The 23,438-nt window shown below is 36.0% G+C and overlaps 1 protein-coding gene and 1 long non-coding RNA gene across 3 annotated transcripts; one reads left to right on the forward strand and one right to left on the reverse strand.

Moving 5' to 3' along the window:
• Positions 1 to 206: 206 nt before the first annotated feature.
• LOC120106217 lies at positions 207 to 2,362 on the reverse strand. The gene is made up of 2 exons (XR_005508414.1): positions 1,296 to 2,362; positions 207 to 510 (listed from the first exon to the last, which is right to left on the reverse strand). It is a non-coding gene; the product is annotated as an uncharacterized LOC120106217 (long non-coding RNA).
• Positions 2,363 to 2,935: 573 nt separating this feature from the next.
• On the forward strand, positions 2,936 to 21,590 carry LOC103697613 (probable calcium-transporting ATPase 8, plasma membrane-type). 2 transcript variants are annotated; one of them, XM_008779518.4, is made up of 8 exons: positions 2,936 to 3,291; positions 11,236 to 11,290; positions 11,385 to 13,321; positions 13,582 to 13,740; positions 16,625 to 16,796; positions 16,901 to 17,199; positions 20,911 to 21,228; positions 21,355 to 21,590. In XM_008779518.4, the coding sequence occupies exons 1-7, from the start codon at positions 3,115 to 3,117 to the stop codon at positions 21,217 to 21,219; spliced, it is 3,108 nt and encodes a 1,035-aa protein (XP_008777740.2). In that variant the 5' UTR covers positions 2,936 to 3,114; the 3' UTR covers positions 21,220 to 21,228; positions 21,355 to 21,590. The 2 variants fall into 2 exon arrangements, with proteins under 2 accessions (XP_008777740.2, XP_008777739.2); XM_008779517.4 differs by having other exon boundaries at positions 20,911 to 21,571.
• The last annotated feature ends 1,848 nt before the right edge of the window (positions 21,591 to 23,438 follow it).

The following is a 23,438-nucleotide window of genomic DNA, read 5'->3' on the forward strand; positions in this document are numbered from 1 at the left end:
TTTCTATTAAGAATTGATTGATTTTGATTTGAAGTTGTTTCATTTTTAAATGATGTACTACCATATTAGCATGTGAGAATTGTCCAACAAAATAGTGAAGTTATTTATAAAATAGTATTTTTTTTGAGGGAGAAGGTGGGTTATACCATTTTACTATAAATACATTTCATTCGAGTACAAAATATCCTGAAATTGAATAGAGATCCAAGATAAATTCTCCTAGATAGTATTCGCAAAATAACTGGCCACATATGATTCCACCTAATCTATAGCATCACTCACCTCTCTAAAGATATGAGTCACCTCGAGACCCTCTAAATCCCAATGATGCTCCAACTATACATTGATAATGGACAAAATCTTAATATTCACTGCACATAAATTCATACATAGTTAGATGCCCCTTGATCTATATAAATTTCAGAGAAAATAAAAAAATAACAAAAACAAGAACTAGGTAGTGGAGAGCTACAGTCATGCTTCGGTTCACTATATACTAGCAAGTAATCCCTGCATGCAATGTAGGATTTAGTTAAACAATATGAAAAATTAATAGAGTGGTAAGGATCAGCAAAATTTATAGTTAAACATTGGATGATACATAAAATGCTAATAAGTTTTTTTGAAATGATCGGACTCGGAGCTCACTTTCCAAGGGAGAAGACGCAAGTGAAACTTCTTCTCATAATTTATAATTTTTGCATTAAGACTAAAGATAAGCCCTTAATTTTGCATTGAAAATGGAAATAATCTCCACCAAGAATCGCAAGAAATTAATGATGGTTGTATTGTTACAACCATAAAAAAGATACAATGTTCTTCTCATAGATCTCCCTACTTTGCTTACAATCCTATTTCACTCGGACCACCTAATATGTGTGATATCATTATCAAGCAGCTTGTGCCGGAAAAGATCAAGCCTCTTTTTTGAAAAAAAATAGAGGAAGGGGGTGGAGGGTGTTTAAAAATAGTCAAACCGCCTTGGGCTCTCCAAGCATGATATATTTTTATAAAAGGAAAGGTAGAAATCACAACAATACATACATCTATTGTAGAACTACAACTATATTTGATTCTTTCCTAGAGAAAAAAGAAATTTGTCATTATAACATCAAGTGGAAATTCCAAACACAGAATTCAATCCATTGAAAAGAGGAATCTCAAACAAACTCTAACTAACATAAAAAACTATATTAGAGTAATCATTTTATCCAACTCCAAAAAAATGTAAACAGGAGACTAAAAAAGAAAAATGAAGGAATGAGATTATAAAATATGGGAGGAGGAAGTGTTACCATTTGGAAGAGAGGAACAGAAAAACTCAAGCCGTAACCTTTGTTAGAATTTCTATAGCCATTGCCTAGAATAGAACGCTCATCTTCTCTTGAATACCTAGAGGAAACACCAAATCTTGCCAAGAATCGAAAGAGAGAGTGTGAGAGATAGAGGGGAGAGAGTGTGAGAGATAGAGGGGATCGGCGGTGAGAGTTTTAGTTATTCCGGCTTGGCAGCCTTGTAAATTTTGAAAGACCTCCTTCGGCATCTATAGATTGTATGTCTCTATCCTCCTTCTATGTCCTACACAAGAAGAGAGTAGGTAAAGAGACTTCGCGAGCTCTTTAATGGTAATGACGATATTGGGATTTTCCCCAAGAAACCCCTAAAGACTGGAGCAAAAAGAGCGATAAAGAAGGAAGATAGAGCAATTAGGGTTAGGATTTCGAATGAAGAGAGGAGGGGGTTCAAATCCCTCCAAGAAAGTGGGGAGATGGAGAGAGAAGAGGGAAGAGGGGTGAAGAGAGCAAAGAGAGGGTTTTGAAGGAAATAGGATGGTGGTGGTGGTAGTCTTCGGGTAGAGGGAGAGAAATAGGAGAGGGCTACCACCCCCTATCTCTCCAAGCCATGCTTGGCTGGTTAGGCGTCCGTCTCCCTCTACGCTGCTAACCAAAGATAGATTGTAGTCACCAAGGAAAAAAGAGGTTGCCGGTGCATCTAGAGCTTAACATATGGCGTTTGAGGAGAGGGGGGAGCTAAACTCGTGGCTAAATAAGGATATGTCGTTGTCACCAAGAAAAAAAAAAGAGGCACATGGTGCATCCGTTGCTCAACACATGGCACATTAGGAGGATACTAAACTTTTCTTTAGGGCCATTTTTTGTTAGGTAAATATTACGAAAAAATTGATTAACTTTTCTATTAATCTTCCTATGCACTTCTCTAGCTAGATAAGTTATTTTCTCATAAATAATATTTATCCCCTAAATAAAAGAAAAGTATTACCACCGAGGAGGTGGTAAGTCATTTTCAAAATAACTCTATTTGTTTTATTCCTAAAATACTCCTAACCTCATAATAATAATATTATTATAATATAATATTATATTTATTATTATATTGTATAATACAATATAATATAATATATTATATATTATAATAATATAACATATAATAAAATAATATATATTATCATATAAATAATATATATATATTTTGCTAAACGTATAAATAATATATTATTATTATAACATAACATATTATTACAATAATGTATCATATTCTAATATAATATAATATAATATTATTATAATATCATAGTACATTATAATATAATATATTACCTATATAATACAATATTATATATAATAATTTATCTATTTTCTATTATGGAAAATAGAGAAAGAATATGGATCAATAGATTTCGGAACTATTTTTTAATACATAAAATAATATAAATTAATTATTTTTTACCTAAATATTGTTTGGAAAATATTTATGCAGAAAAATATAGGTTTTCGGTAGGTCTTCTACCCTGGGCCTGTGGATCTAGATTTTGAAATCGTCAACATCGCGGCGGGATCCCGGACGTTGGCATGGAAGATTGTTCAACATCATGGCGGTGCAGGATGTATTTCTCTATGAGAAGAAAGTTGACAAATTCGCTCTTCTGACCCTCCCACTACTTCCCGTCCTGATCGCCGGCCGAAACAAACGCCATATGCATATAAAAAAATCGTGGCTTTCGAAGGGGGGAAAGCTTTTAATAAACTCTGACCCCTAGCTCGGAATCCCTCCAGCGCAAAAAAAAAAAAAAAGGTCGCGAGGGGCGGGGCGGAGATGGAGGAGTTCCTGAGGAAGAACTTCGATGTGCCGCCGAAGAACCCGTCGGAGGAGGCGCAGCGCCGGTGGCGGAGCCAGGTGGGGAAGATCGTCAGGAACCACCGGCGGCGGTTCCGCATGGTCCCCGATCTCGACAAGCGCTCCGAGTCCCAGGCCAAGCAGCGCAAGATCCAGGTCCCTGCCACTTGTCCTCTCTCTTTCTCTCTCTGCGATCTATGGAGAAGCTCTCTCTTTTCTCTTAACAAATCTTATTGTTTCAATAGTTCTCGAGTCGGTACTTTCTGTAGACATGGAAAAAAAGTTCTTTCCTTTTTTTTGTCCCTACAGTTCTTTATATTAAGAAAGGGGTTGCATGAGAGATTTTGAGATAGAAAATTGGACGAAGAGGAGTCCATAATAATTTGGATCTGTAGCTCGTTTTTTCCGCATGGTACGATTTCGAACGTCGAGGCCAAAAAAAACAAAAAAACAAAAAAAAATCTCGCGTCCGAATGGGTGTGAAACGGAAAATATCTTTTCCCCTTCCTTATGGGTTTTTTTTTTTTTGGGGGGGGGGGGGGGAGGAAGCTTCCATGAAGTTTCTCCCGGAGGAAACGATATGAAATAAATTGATTTGAAAGTGATCCCTTAATTTATGTCGTACGCCTTGTTCGTTCGTTCTGCGTCTTCCGTTCCTTATCCCGTTATGAAACCAACAAAGCCTCAGTCGTAAATAGCTTCAGTTATTAGTATATGCGACAAAAAAGGGAAGAGTAGTGGCGGGAGGTGGAGGTCAGCACACGTCTGTAATGGGAACCCTTAGTGGGTTAGGTGTAGTAATGGGTCCACCTATATGGCTGGAAATCTCATGCCGACCATACCGGTTTTACCAAATCTTTTGTAGGGCCCATGCATCAACAGCGTATTTGGTCAGATCATGTTTGAATGGCATTCAACTGCACCAACTTCGAATCTTGGAGGAACATGGGCTGCATAATGTTACCTGAAAATGTTTTAGGATGTGTTCAGATGGAAAGGAGTGGCAAGTTTTTGAATGGACTTTTGACTTGAATTTTTCTTTGGGGGGCTCATCGATCTTTGGCACCTTTGAATCGTCCAAAATGACTTTGATCCGATCAGCAATTAAAAGTTTTCAGCTTTTGCGTGCAGCACCTTTGATGGGATTGCAATGGTAGAAAGCAAGGTTTATAATAAGATGTTTTACAATTATGATCAGAATCTAGATAGTAGCCATTGCCTAGCCATTATTCAATCATGCCATAATACTTTTAAATTCAAATATCTACGCTACTGCAAGAATTTTTTATTCAGTAAAGGTCACTTTAGCAAATAGCAGAAGTTTCCCATCGGCTATTGTCCATTATCTTCCATTGTAATGGCTAATAATGGTCATTACAACAGCTATTATTCTTTTACTGAATAAACTCAGTGTTGGTCTGAATGGGTTTATTGGCCATTTTTTCTGCTACAATGATGTGTAAGAGGTTGAGAGGGTGTCCATTATTTAGTCTAAACCATATGATCAACACCATTACCAACTGAGTTGGACTTATTTGTGGTGAGAAAATGGTTTATGTATCTGGTAAATACAGTCAATTTTTTGGATCATGTGAGCTATAAAGGGCTGTCGTCCTCTAAAGAAGAAAATTATCAATGAATTGAGTGTCCCATCATATGCACATCCAGTGACAGGAGGGTGTCTGTTTTGTATATGGTTGAAGTGTCCATACACGTGATATTTAAGAGGTGAATAATGTCTTGAGGTGCCTGGATCTGCATGGTAATTAGATTTAAATTAACATCAAGTTGGTCAAATGATCCTCCCAAACCTAATGATACTAGTGAAACCCTTTTGTGTTCTTGAAACACTTTTATGTTCTCCAATATCCAGTCAACATGTGTGATTTGGAAATATTCTAATATCTTGGCAATCAGTTTCAACATATAAGTATGACTCTACGATTTGCATACTAATTTCCCCATTTCAGCTTGTTTGAAGGGAAGAAGTTTATTTTTATTTTAAACACAATTTCAAGCAAAAACATTTGGTTCTCGTCCCAAACATTCAAAGTTGGGGATCTATATATGGTTGTGATTATTGAATGATGATATCCTTAATAATCTCTACTATCATAACGAAAACTCTTGGGTGTAACACTTCAACCCTCTTTTGACTCCACATTTTGTTATATTTACGAAAATACCTTTAATCAGAAAGACTTTAGTCTTTATCTATATATAAATTTGTTTTTTTTTCCTTTTTGGGTCCATGGGGGACGTGCACCATTTTCTACATACTAGTTCTAAAATTTCGGAACTAAGGTCTGGAAACTCGATTTCCGCTTTGAGTAAGTCCATGGAGCTTCATTTTGACGGTTTTAGAAGTTCTACTCCAAGTTTTAGATTTTCAATAAACAAAAAATAACATGAATATAAAAGAAGCCAAGAAAAATTATTACATGACATTTCAAAGTGTTTTGTGCTATATAGGTTCTTTATTTTTGCAATTTCAACAATTTCGGGCTGAAGTTAATTTTACATAAGTCAAATTCCTAAGTATATTGTTATTTTGTACTGCAATATATATTATTTATAACCTTTGATTCATTGTATGCCATCCTATACTGAACCGGGCGGTACGGGCTATGCTGTACTAGTTTGGTATTTGTACATGCTACGGGGGGTGTATCAACACTCGATACACCGAACTAGCCCCCATACCAGGCGTACCGACACAGTGACAGGATGGCACCGGTACGGGGCCCGGTATCGAGACAACGTACTTTGCTTTGTTTGTTTCAAAATTTATTGTGTTCATCAACCATGAAACTTTTTAGTGCCTAGTATATCCAAATCTTTTTCTTCACTTTTTAGGAGAGCTCACTATTATATTGAATTTAGCATTTCTTACTTATATTTGAGCTTAAGAGGCATTTATTTCTTATATTTGGGGTTATGGAATGTTATATTTATTTTATATAGAAAATATTATTTTTATGAAATGTATTATATGTAGTTGTTCACAATAATCTTTATAAAGTTCTGTAATAAGGGCCATTTTAGAGGCCTTAGCTCATCAAGGGTTATGTTTATTATTTGTTCCCTTTTTTAACTAAAGAAAAGCAATGAGAAACCACTAAATATTGGCACCATATAGACTTTGTACTTAAATAAATAAGGAAATCACCACAATAAGATATCAACGCTAAAATTAAGCTTTTAAAAAAAACATCTATAGCTAGTCTTCGTCAATTTCAGCTAAAAATGACCGCTACCTGAAATTGGGCCAAAACCTTGATATCAACTTATCACCAGAGTGTTAGTTGGATGCTAGGGTGATATAAATCTCTCAAGATGCCTAGGCAGCCTTATCTTGTCATTATATGCACAAAGGCATATGCATGTTTGTGCATTTGTCTATGAACATAAATAGATACACATGCAACTATATAAGTATATATGCATGAAAATACATGCAACATTTTAAACAAGTGTGTATGCATATACTTAAACATATATGTGTATGTACAAAATCCATACATGTCTCATGGGTTTGTACATGTATTATCTTTGATCTTGTAATTTTTATTCATAAATGAGGCGTGAATACTCTTTAAGGAGTCAAACACATCGACTGGACTCAAGATAAAATAAAATTGTATTAGAAGTGTAAGATAAGTTAGGTGGAACAACTAACCAAGTTACACGAAAGCCTTCCATTTGAAACCCTAGAGCCAACCTCTAGTCTCTAGTAGAATTGACTATTAAGGAACTTTGGCAATTTGCATTTCTTGAGCAAAGGCGTTAATAGCATATGTGATTACTTATGTTTTATTTATGAGTTTAATATACAAACTAGAGAGTGTCGTGACAGTGTTTTTACCGTGCATATTTTAAAGCATGTTAAAATGTTGGTTTCATGAAACATAAGAAAACGTGATGATATAATGAAGTAGTTGAAATAAAGAATGACTGTGTAACTTTGCACTAAATCTATTGCTTGGGCAATTTCCTTTGTTCCTGGGTGATAACCTAGGTGATTTGCTCGGTCCATCTCTTGGAGCCACCCAACTTTTTTACAATTATGCCTACAACACATGGATTTTGAGTTTAGTTAGTAGTAATAAAATAGGTGGTAAGTAAAACTATAGTAATAGTTTCCTCGATAATTTTCACATTAATGTATTGTCGAACATGCCTATCATGTTGTAGTAATACACTTTGGACTCGTTTGGTTCGCGGAAGAAGAAGGGGGGGAGTGTGGTCAACATAAAAATAAAGAAATACTTCTTATTTGGTTGGAGTTTTCAAAGGAGAGAGATGGAAAAATAGCATTCTTATGAAAATACGATTTCCATGTTTCATGGAAAAGAAAAACCCATGGGAGACATGGGACAACTACTTTTTCACTGGTTGGAAATTGGGGTCTCTTTTTGTTTCAAAAGTACCCTTAAGCCATCAAAATTCGTGGATAAGGTTTTTTCCTTTATTAAGGGTATAATAGGTATTTCATATAATTTTTCAGAAAAGTAGATATTCAACCAAACATAAGCCACTCTGAAATGTGCCTTTTTTTAATGATCAACCAAATATGTCAAAACCATTTTTTCAGGCATTATATTCTCAGGAATCATCTTTTCATGACAAATATTCTAGTGAGGAAAAATTCTTTCTGCGAACCAAATGGATCCTTTCTGATTCTTCTTCTTTGTGAAGTTTAATCTCTCTCTCTTTCCCCCACCTCTCTTTCTTGTTTTAGCCCATTTTGCTTACAAACAGTCTATAAAGAAACAAAAATCAATATTCATAATAAGGGTTTAAACTTGCTTTGAAACCAAAATATCAAAGCTCGATCATGTTACATGTAATGTATCTACGTTATTGAACTTGCTGCTTATATGCACTATAGAGTCACTCTAGCCTTTTTCCAAAGTGATAGTCAAATAACCCAACCTCACATCTCTCTTGTTCCACCCTTTTATGAAAATAGATTTTAAGGTTATTAGCTGATTCAAGCCAATGTATTGATCAAGTTAGGATGGAGCATGAAATATGGGTGGAGCGTAGGTTCCGTGGCTATGTTTATGGCCTTCGATATAAGCATTGTCTTTTCTTTATTGCTAGATTTTAGGTAAATGGGATGTGGGTTGGCGAAACTCTAACCTTCCTATTTGGTAACAATCTAGGGCCTCTACCAAAAAAGCTAGCTAGGAGGTATTATTTAGGTTCCTTAGCCCTATATAGGTACCCAACATCTACCCAATGCATCGTCGATGTGGGACTAAATACGCCCACGTAGATTTTCACATATTGAGGAGGTTTAATCTTTGGTATCCTTGCCAGGCTAAGGGTCTAAATTCATTCAAATCCAATCATAGATATTACAAATTCAGTCACAAATACCACGATCAGCTCGTGGTCAATCCAAATGGGCCCGTGTTGCAGTGTCTTCTAGTTCACATGGGCCATGAGCTGGGTCCACTCTAATACCATTTATAACAACTTAGGATCTCATCCAAAAAGGCTAGTTAGAATGTATTATTTGGGTTTCTTGGCCATGTATAAATATCCAAGATCTACCCTAGTGCATGACTGTTGTGGGACTAAATACATACCTGCGCGGGTCCTCACATGTGTCCAATATAATAAAGATTACCTCTTCCTCTAATCTTATTCATTTAGATTATTAGGACCATGCATCTTTTACCTTCTATAGAAGGTTTTTTATTATACGTTCTGTTTATCATTAACAATTCTGACTTCTTCAATTCTTGAATGTTGCACTGATCCCATGATACATCGAATAAACCTTTGCTACTATAATTCATCGCACATGGATCAGTGCATTGTTTTGTAGAACATTGTATTACATGGTGCACTGTGCTGGTGAGGAGTTGGTAGACTACACCAATAATGCTTAATGTATTAGTTTTTTTTTTAATAAATTAGGATATGGAGGGGCTCTAACCCCACACCTTACCAAATACCCACACCCCCACCTAGGCCGAAGCCCAGACCCCTAGGCAAACTGTGCCTAGCACTTGGGGTACCAGGGCGCAGAGTTTATGGGGGCTGAAACGAGGGTCAACATGCTGTGTAGTCGAACCCCTGTACCTTGCCTAAAATGCCAAGGGTTTGTACCATCCAAACCAAAGTTTGGTGGTATGCATACCTTTTTCCTCAAGTTTAGAAAATTAGATATGTTACTGCATGGATAAAAATACATCTAAGCTAAATTTTGAGACATCATGCGAGCATGTGTTTCATTCCCTTAAACTACATATATTTTCAACTGATTATATAGTTTATTGTAGTTTTTACCTTATATCTTGTACTTCTTTACTTTTATTTTTTGGGTTGATTGAACATAAATATATAATGCTAGTCCATGTTATTTGTGTGTTAGATCTTTTCAGATGATGAAGAGCATATATCTAGGATTTGCTTCATGGCAATCGCCATGCATATTTAATATGGTTTAGAATGTTATTTTTATCTTATGGGCCAAAATCATGGTTGAATGTTAAAATGTGTCTAATGTTAGAGGTGCGAAGAGTAAGAGGGACATCTAATCATTCAAGAATCCACTAAGATATTTCAGAAGGGATGGGACAGAGGAGGTGGCTGGTAAAGATTGCAAAGCAAGCACACACTACTCAAAACATCCATAAGCAGTTGTTAGAGGGGTTCATAAATTACAAACACCCTTAACAGGGGGTAAGAAACTAGTAGAAAAGACTGGAACAGGAAAAATAAAAAGTTTTTACAAATATTTTGATGAACCAATGGAAATATCCTAACCAGTCCTGATGAGGTAGTACTGGCACTGACATGTTAAAGCTTTGAAATTTGGAGGCCCTTTTATGATGGAGGATTATACAAATCCAAGAGGTGCAAGTTTCAGGGACACTGAATGTAAGATATAACTCAAGAATTTAAAAATATCCAAAGGAGAATAAAAAATATCACATGTATTTGATAAGTGGAAAATGAAATACTTTTTGCAAGGTTTTGGAATGAACTAGAGGTGAATTATGTTGATTGTGTCAGAACTGTCAGATCGCATACAGTGGGTTGGCTTATGGCATAACTTTGTGGTAACATAATGAAACAGTAAAGAAACATGATGGCCCTTTATAATGAAAGCGAGATCAAAGATCCAAACAGGTGCAAGTCAGAGACTGATCTGAAAGGTTCAGATTCCAGCTACAATTGTTAAATTTCTGATCAGACTTCAGATCTGAAGTTTTCATGTGATCTTGATTAAATTCTTTAGTCGTTTGCATCCAGTAAATTTTCTGATGGCAAATGGAAAACATGATGTGGGGTTTCAGCCAGCGTTCAGCTATATTTATCAAAGTGATCCTGACATTAGATTGGTGAGCAAGTAAAAATAAACTTGTCAAGATTAAAGCTTACTAGCACGAATCTTCTATGAAAGATGACATTCCCACTCTCAAATCTCCTTGGAAACCAGTCCCTCCACATGCTTCCTGAGTCTTGATTTATTATTTTTTTAAGGAGACCTTCCTAATGCCCGGATCGGACCCGCTTCCAATAACCAAGGATTGAAGGATGAGCCATTGTGTCATGCTAAGTGTCAGAAGCTGTCATGACAAGCTTGAAAAGAAAACTAGGATGGGGGTTGTATTCCAACAATATACGTGTAAATATGTTATTTCTCCTAAAATATAGAAGGGGCCCATCTTCCTTCTCTTCCTCTTTTATGTGCAAGTACAACTAGATTGCTTATTTACTAATTTGAATATGGATATATTGTGTACATAGGATTCCTTACACTCATCCTAAATTCCAGTCCAAAACCTTCAGTTTATTAATAAATCTTATGAACAAAATCCTCCAAATGGTAAAATCTATATGAGGATGAGTTGTTCCCGATCACTATGCAACTAGTCCTCATCACTCAAGTTGTTCCCTATACCCACCTAGGTTCACTAGATACTTTAACTTTTCTTATCATGCAACTTTTTCATTAATTTGAATCTCATAGTTATGATAGCGATGACAAGGAGGTAGTTTTACCATTTTGGACTGGCTTCCCTGCAACATGAGATTAAGGCATAATATTCTTACCATTTGTTGTTGTCTACTTACCAGGAGAAAATTCGAGTCGCCCTCTATGTACAACAGGCTGCTCTGCAATTTATTGATGGTATGGCCTATCTTAACTAAAATTATTAAGTTCAGCTCTTTTTAGTTCCTCCCATCACATCTTTTATCCACTGCTTGATCTTTCCTCTATGCAGCTGCTAAAACTGAATATCAGATTCCAGAAGAGGTTAGGAAAGCTGGTTTTTATATCAATCCTGATGAACTGGCATCTATTGCACGTGGACACAACACCAAGATCTTGAAGATCCATGGAGGAGTTGGTAGGTTAGCAAGAAAACTATCTGTCTCACTAGAAGATGGCATCAAAACAAGTGATTTATCCATTAGGCAGAATATTTTTGGCGTCAACCAATATGTAGAGAAGCCCGCAAGAAACTTCTGGATGTTTGTATGGGATGCATTGCATGACTTGACATTAATTATTCTTATGATATGTGCTTTGCTTTCCGTGGTTGTCGGACTTGCAACAGAAGGGTGGCCAAAGGGTATGTATGATGGGCTTGGAATCATACTCAGTATTTTCCTGGTAGTCATAGTTACTGCAGTCAGCGACTATAAGCAATCATTGCAATTTCGAGATTTAGATAGAGAAAAGAAAAAGATATTTATTAAAGTGACAAGAGATGGTTACAAGCAAAAGGTTTCTATTTATGATGTGGTAGTTGGAGACGTTGTTGATCTATCAATTGGAGATATAGTTCCTGCTGATGGAATATATATATCTGGATATGCCTTGTTGATAGATGAATCAAGCTTGTCTGGAGAAAGTGAGCCAGTGTATATTTCTCATGAAAACCCTTTTGTGCTGGCTGGGACTAAAGTGCAAGATGGGTCTGCTAAAATGCTAGTGACTTCTGTTGGTATGAAGACAGAGTGGGGAAATTTAATGGAGACTTTAACTCAGGGTGGGGATGATGAAACACCTTTGCAGGTTAAGCTAAATGGTGTTGCGACAATTATTGGGAAGATTGGTTTGGCATTTGCCACATTAACATTCTTAGTCCTGTTAGTGAGGTTTATAGTGGACAAGGCCATTCATGTTGGCATACTAAATTGGGCTCCGGATGATGCTTTAAATATACTGGATTATTTTGCAATTTCTGTTACTATAATTGTTGTTGCAGTTCCTGAAGGACTACCTTTGGCTGTGACATTGAGTCTTGCATTTGCAATGAAGAAGCTGATGGATGAGAAGTCTCTTGTGAGACACCTATCAGCCTGTGAGACAATGGGATCTGCTAATTGCATTTGCACTGATAAAACGGGTACTCTGACAACTAACCATATGGTAGTTGATAAGGTATGGCTCTGTGAAGTATCTAAATCATTTAGAGGCAAGGAAACTGCTAATGATTTGAGAGGTGCGATGTCAGAAAATGTTATAGACATCCTTCTGCAGTGTATATTTCAAAATACTAGTTCAGAGGTGGTAAGAGGAACAGATGGTAAAAACACCATTCTGGGTACACCGACTGAAACGGCATTTCTGGAATTTGGCTTGGATTTGGAAGGACTTTTTGATACCAAACATCGAGATTGCAAAAAGTTAAGAGTGGAGCCCTTTAATTCAGTTAGGAAGAAGATGTCTGTCCTCATTTCATTACCTGGTGGGGTAATTCGAGCTTTCTGCAAAGGTGCATCAGAAATTGTACTACAGATGTGCGACAAGATAATTGATAGTGATGGAAACACAGTCTCATTATCTGATGAGCAGAAAAAGAATATTGCAGATGTCATTAATACTTTTGCCTGTGAAGCATTAAGAACGCTTTGCTTGGCCTTTAAGGATATGCATGGCGATCATAATGGAGAAGAAATTCCTGCTGATGGTTACACATTAATAGCTGTTTTTGGCATTAAAGATCCAGTGCGGCCAGGTGTCAAGGATGCAGTTCAGACTTGTATAGCTGCTGGTATCAAAGTGAGGATGGTGACAGGAGACAATATTAATACAGCTAAAGCCATAGCTAAAGAGTGTGGCATATTGACAGAGGATGGTTTAGCTATAGAAGGACCAGAATTTCGCAGCAAGAGCCCTGAAGAAATGAAGGAATTAATACCTAAAATTCAGGTTCCATATCATTCTCTAGTAGATAATGCAATGACAATTTTACAACTTCACTGATTACCATTTCCAATTTCCCATGCTTGGAATGAAATGTCATGTCATCGAAGAGCGAGACCTTCCATGCAGTGAAAATTATTCCAACTGTGAATCAGTGAGGGAAATTGTTCAAGTTGTACATTGCCGTTGCATTGCTCTATTTTGACTTTTTGAGTATTGATGAAATATCTGAAACAACTATTTTATGTCAAGATATTTGTGTGCAGGTCATGGCTCGATCTTTGCCTTTGGACAAACATACCTTGGTGACAAACTTGAGGAAAATGTTTAATGAAGTTGTTGCAGTTACTGGTGATGGAACTAATGATGCACCAGCATTGCATGAGTCGGACATTGGTCTAGCAATGGGTATTGCAGGCACAGAGGTATACATTATTTGTTCGTGATTATTTCTTGTTACCATGATTTAAGCACAGAATCTCATTATTTTCAGCTCATGTTTTTTATACGATTGGGCAGTTTCATTGAAGAAAAAAATTCACGAAAGTAAGGTGCAAGTTGATGACACTTGAAAAATCATATATAAGTAATCAAAAGTCAAAATAACTGCAGTTTTTTTTTCTGCAACCATATGAGTTTTGATTTCAGCAGTTAAGAGTGGTTAAGCTTTAGTTTCATCAGCTGCAGTTGATATCCTACAAAAACCAGAATTACAAATTAATATTGGGGGAAAAATATAGAGAACAATGAAATAACTCCACTCAACTCAACTAAGACTTTATCCCAAACTAGTTGGGGTTGGCTACGTAAAGCCTTTTCATCCATTCCGCTCTGCATAGGCCATACTTTCTGAAAGATGTTGAGATGGGGAATATTAAATAATTCAAGAAAATATAATAGAGATTCTTCTAAAGTATATTATTTTGTTTATGGACCTATTGCCTCACTGATTTTACATTGAAATGATAATTTTTTAAATAAGATATTAATTTTCAAAAATATCTATAAAATTTAAAGAAATTGCATATATAGCTTGTACAATCTGCAGACCCATAATTTAGATTTGGCTTAAATCCTGGAACTGGTCAAGTTTTGTATTGAGTCAGGTCAGAATTGAAATATCCCAGTTTTGGTTCCCAGAGCTTTTGGTGGAACTTTGAACCATGTTTTTAACAATTCCATGTAAATATAATATTGTAAATTATGCTGTATATTTGTGGTGATTTTCATTTAACATATAATTTCTTCTTTTGTGCCATACATACATTCACAACTGTCTTCATTATATCAATGGTAGAAATGAGCTCAAAATTCATGACAAGGATAAACAGATGCGTAACTATGTTTGACAAGAGATTCTGAGTGTCCTATATATTCCTTCAGTTTTTATAGGAAGCTCATAGTTTTCAACTGCAATGAGAAGCTTCAATACTATCATTTACCACAATTTCTAACCTTTGACCTGAAACAGGACATACCTTTTTTCTCATTATTGTGTCCATTGGGCTTTCTAATTCCTAAAAGAAAACTGAAATAATCAACAGATAAGATAAGCAAACCATCTTGAACTGAAACAATAGGCTGCTTAAGATAGCGAGACAGGTTTTAAAAAAGAAAGCAGGCGAACCTATACTTCATGTACCGAACTGTAACTGTATGTTCTGTATTGCTTTGATAAGCAGCTGGTGGACTAGATACTATAAGATAGGATGGCTACTGCTTGTAAATTTCTGTAGCCTTAGGCGCATGAAAAGTCTAACAACCTAAGTTAATTAATGATAACATGGCTCATGAAAGACATTTATGTGTAGTCTCGTAAAAGAATGATCTAGCTAATTCTTTCACTACAATACAGCTATGCAAGTGTGTTTCCACATTAAAGGGTTTGAAGATGCACCCTTGGTGTTTCTGAAAAACAATCTACATGCTTTTGTAGGATGAAATGATGAAAGGTTACTTAAGGTGATGAGTATGGGTAAGGAGCTTTATAACATGCTCCCACATGTTGTAACTTGAAATGAATGAGACATAGATTGACAGGCCTTGTTATATAGCATTCAGAGAACAATGTTTTCTGGTTCCGTATACCCTCTTACGAGTTCAAGCTGATTGCATTTATTTGAGAAGTTTGGATATGTTGAAGAGCAGCAAGGTTTTGTGATACCATAATGGAGTTGCTAGTGGCATGTTGGGCTACAGTTTTTAAGGGTACCTACCATGGTATGCTATATCTTACCAAACTGGGCAGTATAGGGCGTATTGTACCATACTGGTTGCATACCGGTACATAGTATAGATTGCATACAGACATTCGGTGCGCTGAACCGACCCTCGTACTGGGCGTACCGGCACATTGATAGGGTGGCACCGAAATGGATCTTAGTACCGAGATGGCTTACTTTGGTACTTGTTATTGTGTGCATGCGTACATTGTACCTATTGGGTATATTGTTGTATTGGCAACATAATTGCTTGGGTCCAACATTGGAGTACCTCCTTGAAGCTATAATCTGTTATTGCTGATACAAGTAATATTGCCAGATAGGAATGCGTTCCTTTTGCATATGCACTTTATGATGCCAATTTTTTAACTATTATTACTCTTACAATTTTTTTAATCAAGTGTTCCTTTTGTGTCTGTCTGTTTTGGGAAGGAGTATGGTGGGTTAAGTTGATTGTATATATAACCTTTGCATTTTATAAGCTTCTTGATTTGTAAATAATTTAGAAAGTTAAGAAAAGATGGTAAGAAAGCTTTGAGAATTTGATCTGTTCCTGGAATGACATGAACATTTTCATTTCAGAATGTGGTCAATAATAAGTTACACAACATTCTACTAAAAATTCTGCTGTAAATTCATGTCAGAATTTTGTTAACATTGTTGACATGTCTCTATTTACCTAAAGTAAGCTGATAATGTCATAACAAATGTTAATAGCACTCTAGAAATCAAAAATGTTGTCAAGTGCCCAATGTACATGAAAATTTTTGAAAATCAACGCAGTTAATTATTAGATACTCAACGTTTTCATGAGGATGGGCAGTGGAATTGCCCATTCCATATGAAAATAAAGTGAGAATTCCTTATCAGTTGAAAATTGAAGCCTCAAAATGGTTCGTCTGAGCTTTTGCTCCTATGTGATGATTTTCGGTCCAGTACAATTGTGAGAATTCTAAGTAACCATGACGCTGAAGCCTTGTTCTTCTATCTTTAAATTAGAAATTCTTTCTGCGTTATTATCACGTTAATAATTACAACTATTTTTAACTTCTTTATGTATAATCTTGAACCTGTATGTTATGCACAGGTGGCAAAAGAGAGTGCTGACGTGATCATAATGGATGACAATTTCTCTACCATTATTAATGTAGCCAAATGGGGTCGTGCGGTTTACATAAATATCCAGAAGTTTGTACAGTTCCAATTGACAGTTAATGTGGTTGCTCTGATGGTCAATTTTGTTTCTGCATGCATCACAGGTACTCCAAATCCTCATTGAAACTCTTTTCTTGTTGCCCTTTTAAGGACTATTAACTTGTTATTCCTTTTAAATCACTTATTTCTCATGTTATTTAATTCTTAGGGAGTGCTCCACTCACTGCTGTCCAGTTGCTCTGGGTCAACATGATTATGGATACACTCGGTGCTTTAGCATTAGCAACGGAGCCTCCAAGTGATGAACTGATGAAAAGACCACCTGTTGGGCGGGGAGAGAACTTTATCACCAGGGTCATGTGGAGAAATATCATTGGTCAGAGTTTATATCAGTTGATTGTACTTGGACTTCTCATGTTTGATGGGAAACGGCTTTTGAAAATCAGGGGTCCAGATGCTGATTCAGTTCTCAATACATTCATATTCAACACATTTGTGTTTTGCCAGGTATCCATTTTAACTGTATTTTTTAAGTAAAATATGGAACATTTCTTGTAACTACAGCTCAGCACCATTATTGCATAGTTCTTTATTTTGGATCTCAACTGGCTGAACTTATAGTTTCTGCATGGTAGGCGTCTCTGTGTTTTGCTTATTCACAGAATTCTAATAATTGTTGTTTGGTTTTTGAAAATCTATGCATTTCACAGTACCCAGTTGAAATATCACCAGTTGTTTCTGTTTGCAATAAATCTCTTTTGGTATATAACTCTACTGGAATGCCAGTGCATAAGATAGAAAAGAGCAACAAGTCCCATTGTCAATAAAGAATGATTATATTGGAGAAGAGGTTGTGTGATGGTATATGGTTTCTAAGGTTATTACACTAAATACTTTCTTTATCATTGGCATTAGCAGACTACCTGGTTTGACGGAATGTTATAACAAGTAGACTTGGGGAGTTTTATCAGTTTAATCAATATAAAGACCAAGTTGAAATGGAAAACTTTATTCTAGAGTATGAAGTTTCTGTTTATGTGAAATTTATCTAATTTGAAGGAAGAGTTTAGTTCCGATTTATTGATCATTTTTCATTTGATAAGAAAAAGAAATTAATTACTCTACTACCTAATAAAGTATAATGTACATTCATTTGTATTATTACTGATATATTATTCCCAATAAGCTACTTTAGAGATAAAACTCTTCATAGTTTTTCAATATCCTTCCTACTGCAGTTCTCTTGTCCCAATACCTGTCTGCTGAGATGAGGCATGAATGTTTACACTTCATGAGATACATGAGGAGTATGACCTTGAAAATGATGTGTATGGTAACTTCATGAAGAAGTTATGAATGCAAGATAGAGCTGAGGATTCTTGTACGTGCAATATTACAAGCATAAGTGATATTTTGTTTCTAATTTATTGGCAAGTTTTCTAAATATTCAAAATATTTACAGACACGGAAATGTCTTGAAATGTGCACATCTTTGATTGACATGTCTAATATTAAAGTGTTGTCATCATAATAAACATGGTCAGAGAGAAAAACAGTTTTAACTCTTGATGGTCCTGCACAACTAAATATTGTGGATGGATGCTTATTGAGGATGAGATGCAAATGTACTTTTAATGCAATAAGAACCATTAAAATGTGGTGTTGAGGATCACTTAATTACAGAAGAAGATAGTGGTGAAACTAAAAAGGTTTATTGTATGTGCATCTCTGGTTGACATGTCTGACATGAACATATTAAGAGAATGTTGTCATCATATTAAGCATGTCGGAGAAAACAACAGTTTAAATCTTGACAATCATGCACGACCTAAATCTTGATAGATTCTTATTGAGGAAGTGCTGCAAATGTACAATTAGAGCAAATGTGGTGTTGAGGATTCCTCAATTATACAAAAAGATAATGGTGAACTTAAAAAGGTATATTGGAGGTCTTTTTGGTTATGTAGTAGATGAAAATGGAGGTATAACAACTAGAGAAGTCAACTATAAGGGTCATTTTAATGATCTAAAACAAGTTGATGTGGAGTTATTATGCTTTCTTTCTCTCCCCCCACCCCTTTTTGAGAGAGAGAGAGAGTAGGAGAAGCAGATGCAGAGTGCCTTCTTCCTTTGTTGGGTAAAGGCAAGAATCACAGGCCTCTAGTATCAACACTTAATCATTAGCAACTCTTCAATTGGCACCTTATTTCTATTGTTGAATGATTTTATTTTCAATGCAAAGATAAATGGCTAAGCTCTTCCTATTTCAAATGCCTTTCCTAAACAAATGACAGCTTACTCTTCAATGCTTTACTAATGTATCGGCTCTATTAGGTTCTTCAACTTCCAAATTTTTCCTTACGAAAAGGTGCAGTTTCTTATGTCTTGCCTTTACCCTCTTTTCTCATCTAGGCTCTAAGTTTAGGAGAATCATGAAGGTTGGCTGCCCAATTTCATGAGCTTGGTTTGCATAACCAATAAAGTATGTCCCTTTAATTATCCATTAGTTTTTAGGTTCATGAAAAGCATCTATATCACTAAAATAGCCTTGTTTCAAATTTGGACCTATTGAGAACCAAATGTGCAAACTGCAGAACTTTCCATAATGTTTGGATGGATCAGACCTTTACTCAGAGACTTAGTGATGCTTGCTGGATGCATAAAAAATTATAGCAGATGTATTATTATGCTTTATAACCTTTATTAACCAATATTTTCCAAACTAATTATCTATGATATCTATGTTACAAACTACAAGGATACCAAGATTTTTCCATGGTGGTTAATAAGTTTATAATGGTTCCCATCTTGATGGGTTTCTCTATTCTTATTGTTGTCATTTTTCTTGTTGCAGGTGCATATTTGTTATGAAGGTCTTGATATCCATATATGATATTACTTATATGTATGTAATTAAACACAAATTATAAAACTTATATCTGCGCTGCCTATCTTACAATACATACGTACAACCATCTCGTGCCTAACTTTCTCTAGGTTTTTTCTAAAAAAAATATAAAAAGAGATACAGACATGGGGTTCTATTTATTATAAAGTGATATTAGGCTTTCTAAAGATAAAACACATTTGCTCTTCTAGATAGTTTGATCCTACTAGCTTATCTAGGTTCTATTCCCTGATCTCATCGTTTTTGGTGACAAAAGTGGTGACAAAATGAATTGAAAATCCACACTGATCTGGTGCATTATAGAATGTGTAGGTCAGGATTTAACGGTTTTGATGATTAGATCATAGCAAAATCTCATATCATGCCATTGAAACCATCTGGGAGATGGGGTGACACAAAACACAGCATCCCCATAAATCTGCAGTGGACTGTCAGGTGAGTTCACCTCCAATTCCCTATTGCAAAGGGAATGTACACTTTTCCAACAAGCCTCTCTCTCTCTCTCTCTCTCTCTCTCTCTCACACACACACACACACACACACACACACACAGAGGCACTGCTCATGCATGCTATTTATAGTACACCCCTATGCCTTGCTAGATGCTTGAATTTCTTGTTGAGAGTACTAGCAAGTTTCAAGCTAATTTATTGGAGTGAACATTTTTTCCAACTTTGTGCATATCTTGCCAGATGCTTGAATTTCTTGTTGAGAGAACTAGCAAGTTTCTTGCAATTTCATTGAAATAAACATTTTCTGCAACTTTGTGCATATTAATTCTGAGAAGAAAGGAAACTGTACCTGACCAGGGATGGACGTAATAATAAGAACATATGATTACCATTTGCTCCAAATTCAAGATGTTCTACCCTAGTTCATGTATACTTTTCCAGGCTGTAAACTGTCCCGTGCATGTTTCCTAGCATATTTTGTTAACATTTTCATGTCAATGGACATCAAGAAGAATAATCATTATAGATATTCAAAAGGTGTCTTCTAAAAGATTAAGCTAAACTTTCTAGAAGTTTGGTGGTGTTTTATCATCTTTTGGATGTTAGTGGAATAATAAATGTGTCCGGTACATGTTAACAGCATGTAAAAGAACCAATGTGGGGTCTCACAAAGCGCAACTAGCTATCTTCACTATATATTTTTGAAATCCTGAATATATTTCCAGTTTAAGTTTTCTTTTTTTTGTTTAATTATGGCTGTGAAGCAGCTTATGATCATCCTGTTTATTTGTTTTCCTTCATCAGATTATTCGATCATTGCAAATTTATTTATTTCTAAACCGGTTCTTATTGCTTCAGGTCTTTAATGAAATAAATAGCCGGCAGATGGAAAAGATTAACGTGTTCCGTGGAATATTCAGCAGCTGGATCTTTTCAGCTGTCTTAGCTTCCACTATCATATTCCAGGTAATAATAGTGCAGTTCCTTGGTGCTTTTGCAAGCACGGTGCCGCTGAGCCCACTGCTATGGTTGCTCAGTATACTGATTGGAGCCATCGGCATGGTCTATGCAATCATCTTAAAGTGCATTCCAGTAGAACTAAACAAGCAGCCGGTTTGCGATCAAAATGGTTATGAGCCAATCCCTAGTGGTCCAGAAGGGGTGTAAGGAAACAAAGTGAGTTGTTCATCATTTCATAATATCATGGTTTATAGATGTTTTAGGAGCTATTCAATTATTATAATATACGCACTATATTTCAAATCATCATTCCATGCTTACAAACTCCCACTGTTTTGCAAGGGTTTTGTTTGGATGTGATGGTTTCTAGTTCGAATTAGTTGATGAAGTCAATACTAATTTGGAAAGGTTGCTTTTGCGATTCTGTTTTCTTGCTGTAAAACAGAAAAGAAGTAAAAATCTTTTTGGCAGTTAAATATTGACTTTTTATGTTTATGCATCTACTTGAGTAGAATTTGATGATAAATTGTAGATTATTAGCACTTGCTTTCTGTGGTGACTTCTCCATGTTTCTACTTTATTATTGTTGTTGTTTGTGATGGGTCTGTGGTTGTTTTGAGTTGGCTCAGGAGGTATATGGTGTCTCTTTCTTTTAAAAAAAAGAAAAATAAAATAGAGGTTTTAATTACTTGGCAGGAGAGCACACGAAAACGAAAAAAGAGACTTGTAATCCAACCCACCAGCCTTCTGCTTTCCTGTGGAAACACTGTATGGAGTTAATTTTATGCAACCCTATTCTATTGGCATAGCAGCATTCTTCAGAAATGATCTGATTTCTCAGATGTCTCTTGTCCTGACAATACTGTTGGTGTATATAAGTTTATAAATTATTAATATTTTAAATTAAAAGTTTATTCTTCCAACTGGTTGGCTCTTGGGGTTTCCAGCAATAAAATATAAGAAAATGTTTTTTTTTGAAATTTGCATTATAACTAGTTTATGGTTTCCAGTAGAGGAAATTGATGTGACAAACAATATGAAATTGAAGAACAGAGACTACCGTTGAGAAAGAATCCCAATGCGGAAGATGGGAAATGAGATCGTACAGAAAAATATGTGATAGGAAGCATATGGAGATGTGATATAAATCAAAGGAAAACCATTGAGAAACTTGGTATGAGTGAATTCTCGCTGGTTTTTTTCAAGTTGAATTCCCTTTGAATAAGTTTATAAATGTTTTCGAACTCCTCTCTTGCTAATATTTGCTCTCTTGTAAGAAAATGAAGTCAAGGGTGCATTGAATCATATGAAAGGAGTGGATGCAGACCATTAAGAAGAATCATTAATTTATGCTTTTTTCCTTTTCCTTTTGTTTTGAACCCGCCCCCCCCCTCTCTCTCTCTCTCTCTCTCTCTCTCTCTCTCTGCGCGCGCGCGCGCGCGCGTCTCGTTTCTTCCCCATGTTTGGACTTTAGATCTCTCAAAAGAGCCGCATTGGTTTCAATTCGCTTTCACAAAAAACGCATACTTCAGTGGGAAAGGGTTTTTATCCATCATGGTTTTAGTGGATGCGATAGACTCAATCTTGGTGGGACGGGATACCATCTCAAGTGTTGGAACATAAATGTCTTGCCTTATCCTATCTTGGGACATTTCCTATCTCAAGTATCAGGATAGACGAGAAAACTAGAACAATTCCATCCCACAGGATTTAAAACATTCAATGCATCGTTGAAACACCATTTATTTTCATTTGGTTTTGCAATGCTTCGAGCCTGCCTGGAATGACTGGTTAGTTGGAGTCCCAAGACTAACCAGAACCCTCGAGCAATCACATTTTCCAAGTGGTGGTATTGCAGCCTCTGGTTGGAACAGAACTAGTATTTTGTGAATTTACAGCGGAGCAGCCAAGCAATCCGTGTCGGCCTTATAGTACAAGAAGGCCCAGCATATCCTTGTCTAGGATCCGCTTTGGGTAGAACAGAAATTTACCTATATGTAAAATTTCAATCATGGTACGCCATACCGGTCCAAACCAAATAGTACATGACGTACCATATTATTCTGGTATCTGGTACGGATGACGTACCAAATGTCGGTCCGTCAAAAAAATTTCGTACCATATATACGACGCTAGTGTAGCACCGGTACGGGTCCAGTACTTAGACGACAAATATCGATTTTAACTTTGGGCTGCTCATCTTATACATGTACAAGCCTGACTTGGCAATGTTTGATGGTGTCACTTTGAGCTTATTGAACAGGACCAGCATTATTGACACATAAACTTAGTGGGAGCGAGATTAGAGACAATGTTGACCATAGAAATTTGTAATATATAGCTGACTAGTTTATGCATGTGTTGGGCATTGGCCTACTGACTTGATCGAGTGAGTGCACTTGATATCAACTTTTCATGCACTTCAT

The sequence above is a fragment of the Phoenix dactylifera genome, unplaced genomic scaffold (genome assembly GCF_009389715.1).
Source record: "Phoenix dactylifera cultivar Barhee BC4 unplaced genomic scaffold, palm_55x_up_171113_PBpolish2nd_filt_p 000491F, whole genome shotgun sequence".
Lineage (NCBI taxonomy): Eukaryota > Viridiplantae > Streptophyta > Magnoliopsida > Arecales > Arecaceae > Phoenix > Phoenix dactylifera.

Bases quoted from the DNA above. Each gene is read 5' to 3' on its own strand.
- LOC103697613 (XM_008779518.4), top strand. From the start codon at position 3,115: ATGGAGGAGTTCCTGAGGAAGAACTTCGATGTGCCGCCGAAGAACCCG. The intron at 3,292-11,235 runs GTCCCTGCCACT...TCTACTTACCAG, and splicing joins CCAAGCAGCGCAAGATCCAG to GAGAAAATTCGAGTCGCCCT. The intron at 13,322-13,581 runs GTTCCATATCAT...ATTTGTGTGCAG, and splicing joins AATTAATACCTAAAATTCAG to GTCATGGCTCGATCTTTGCC.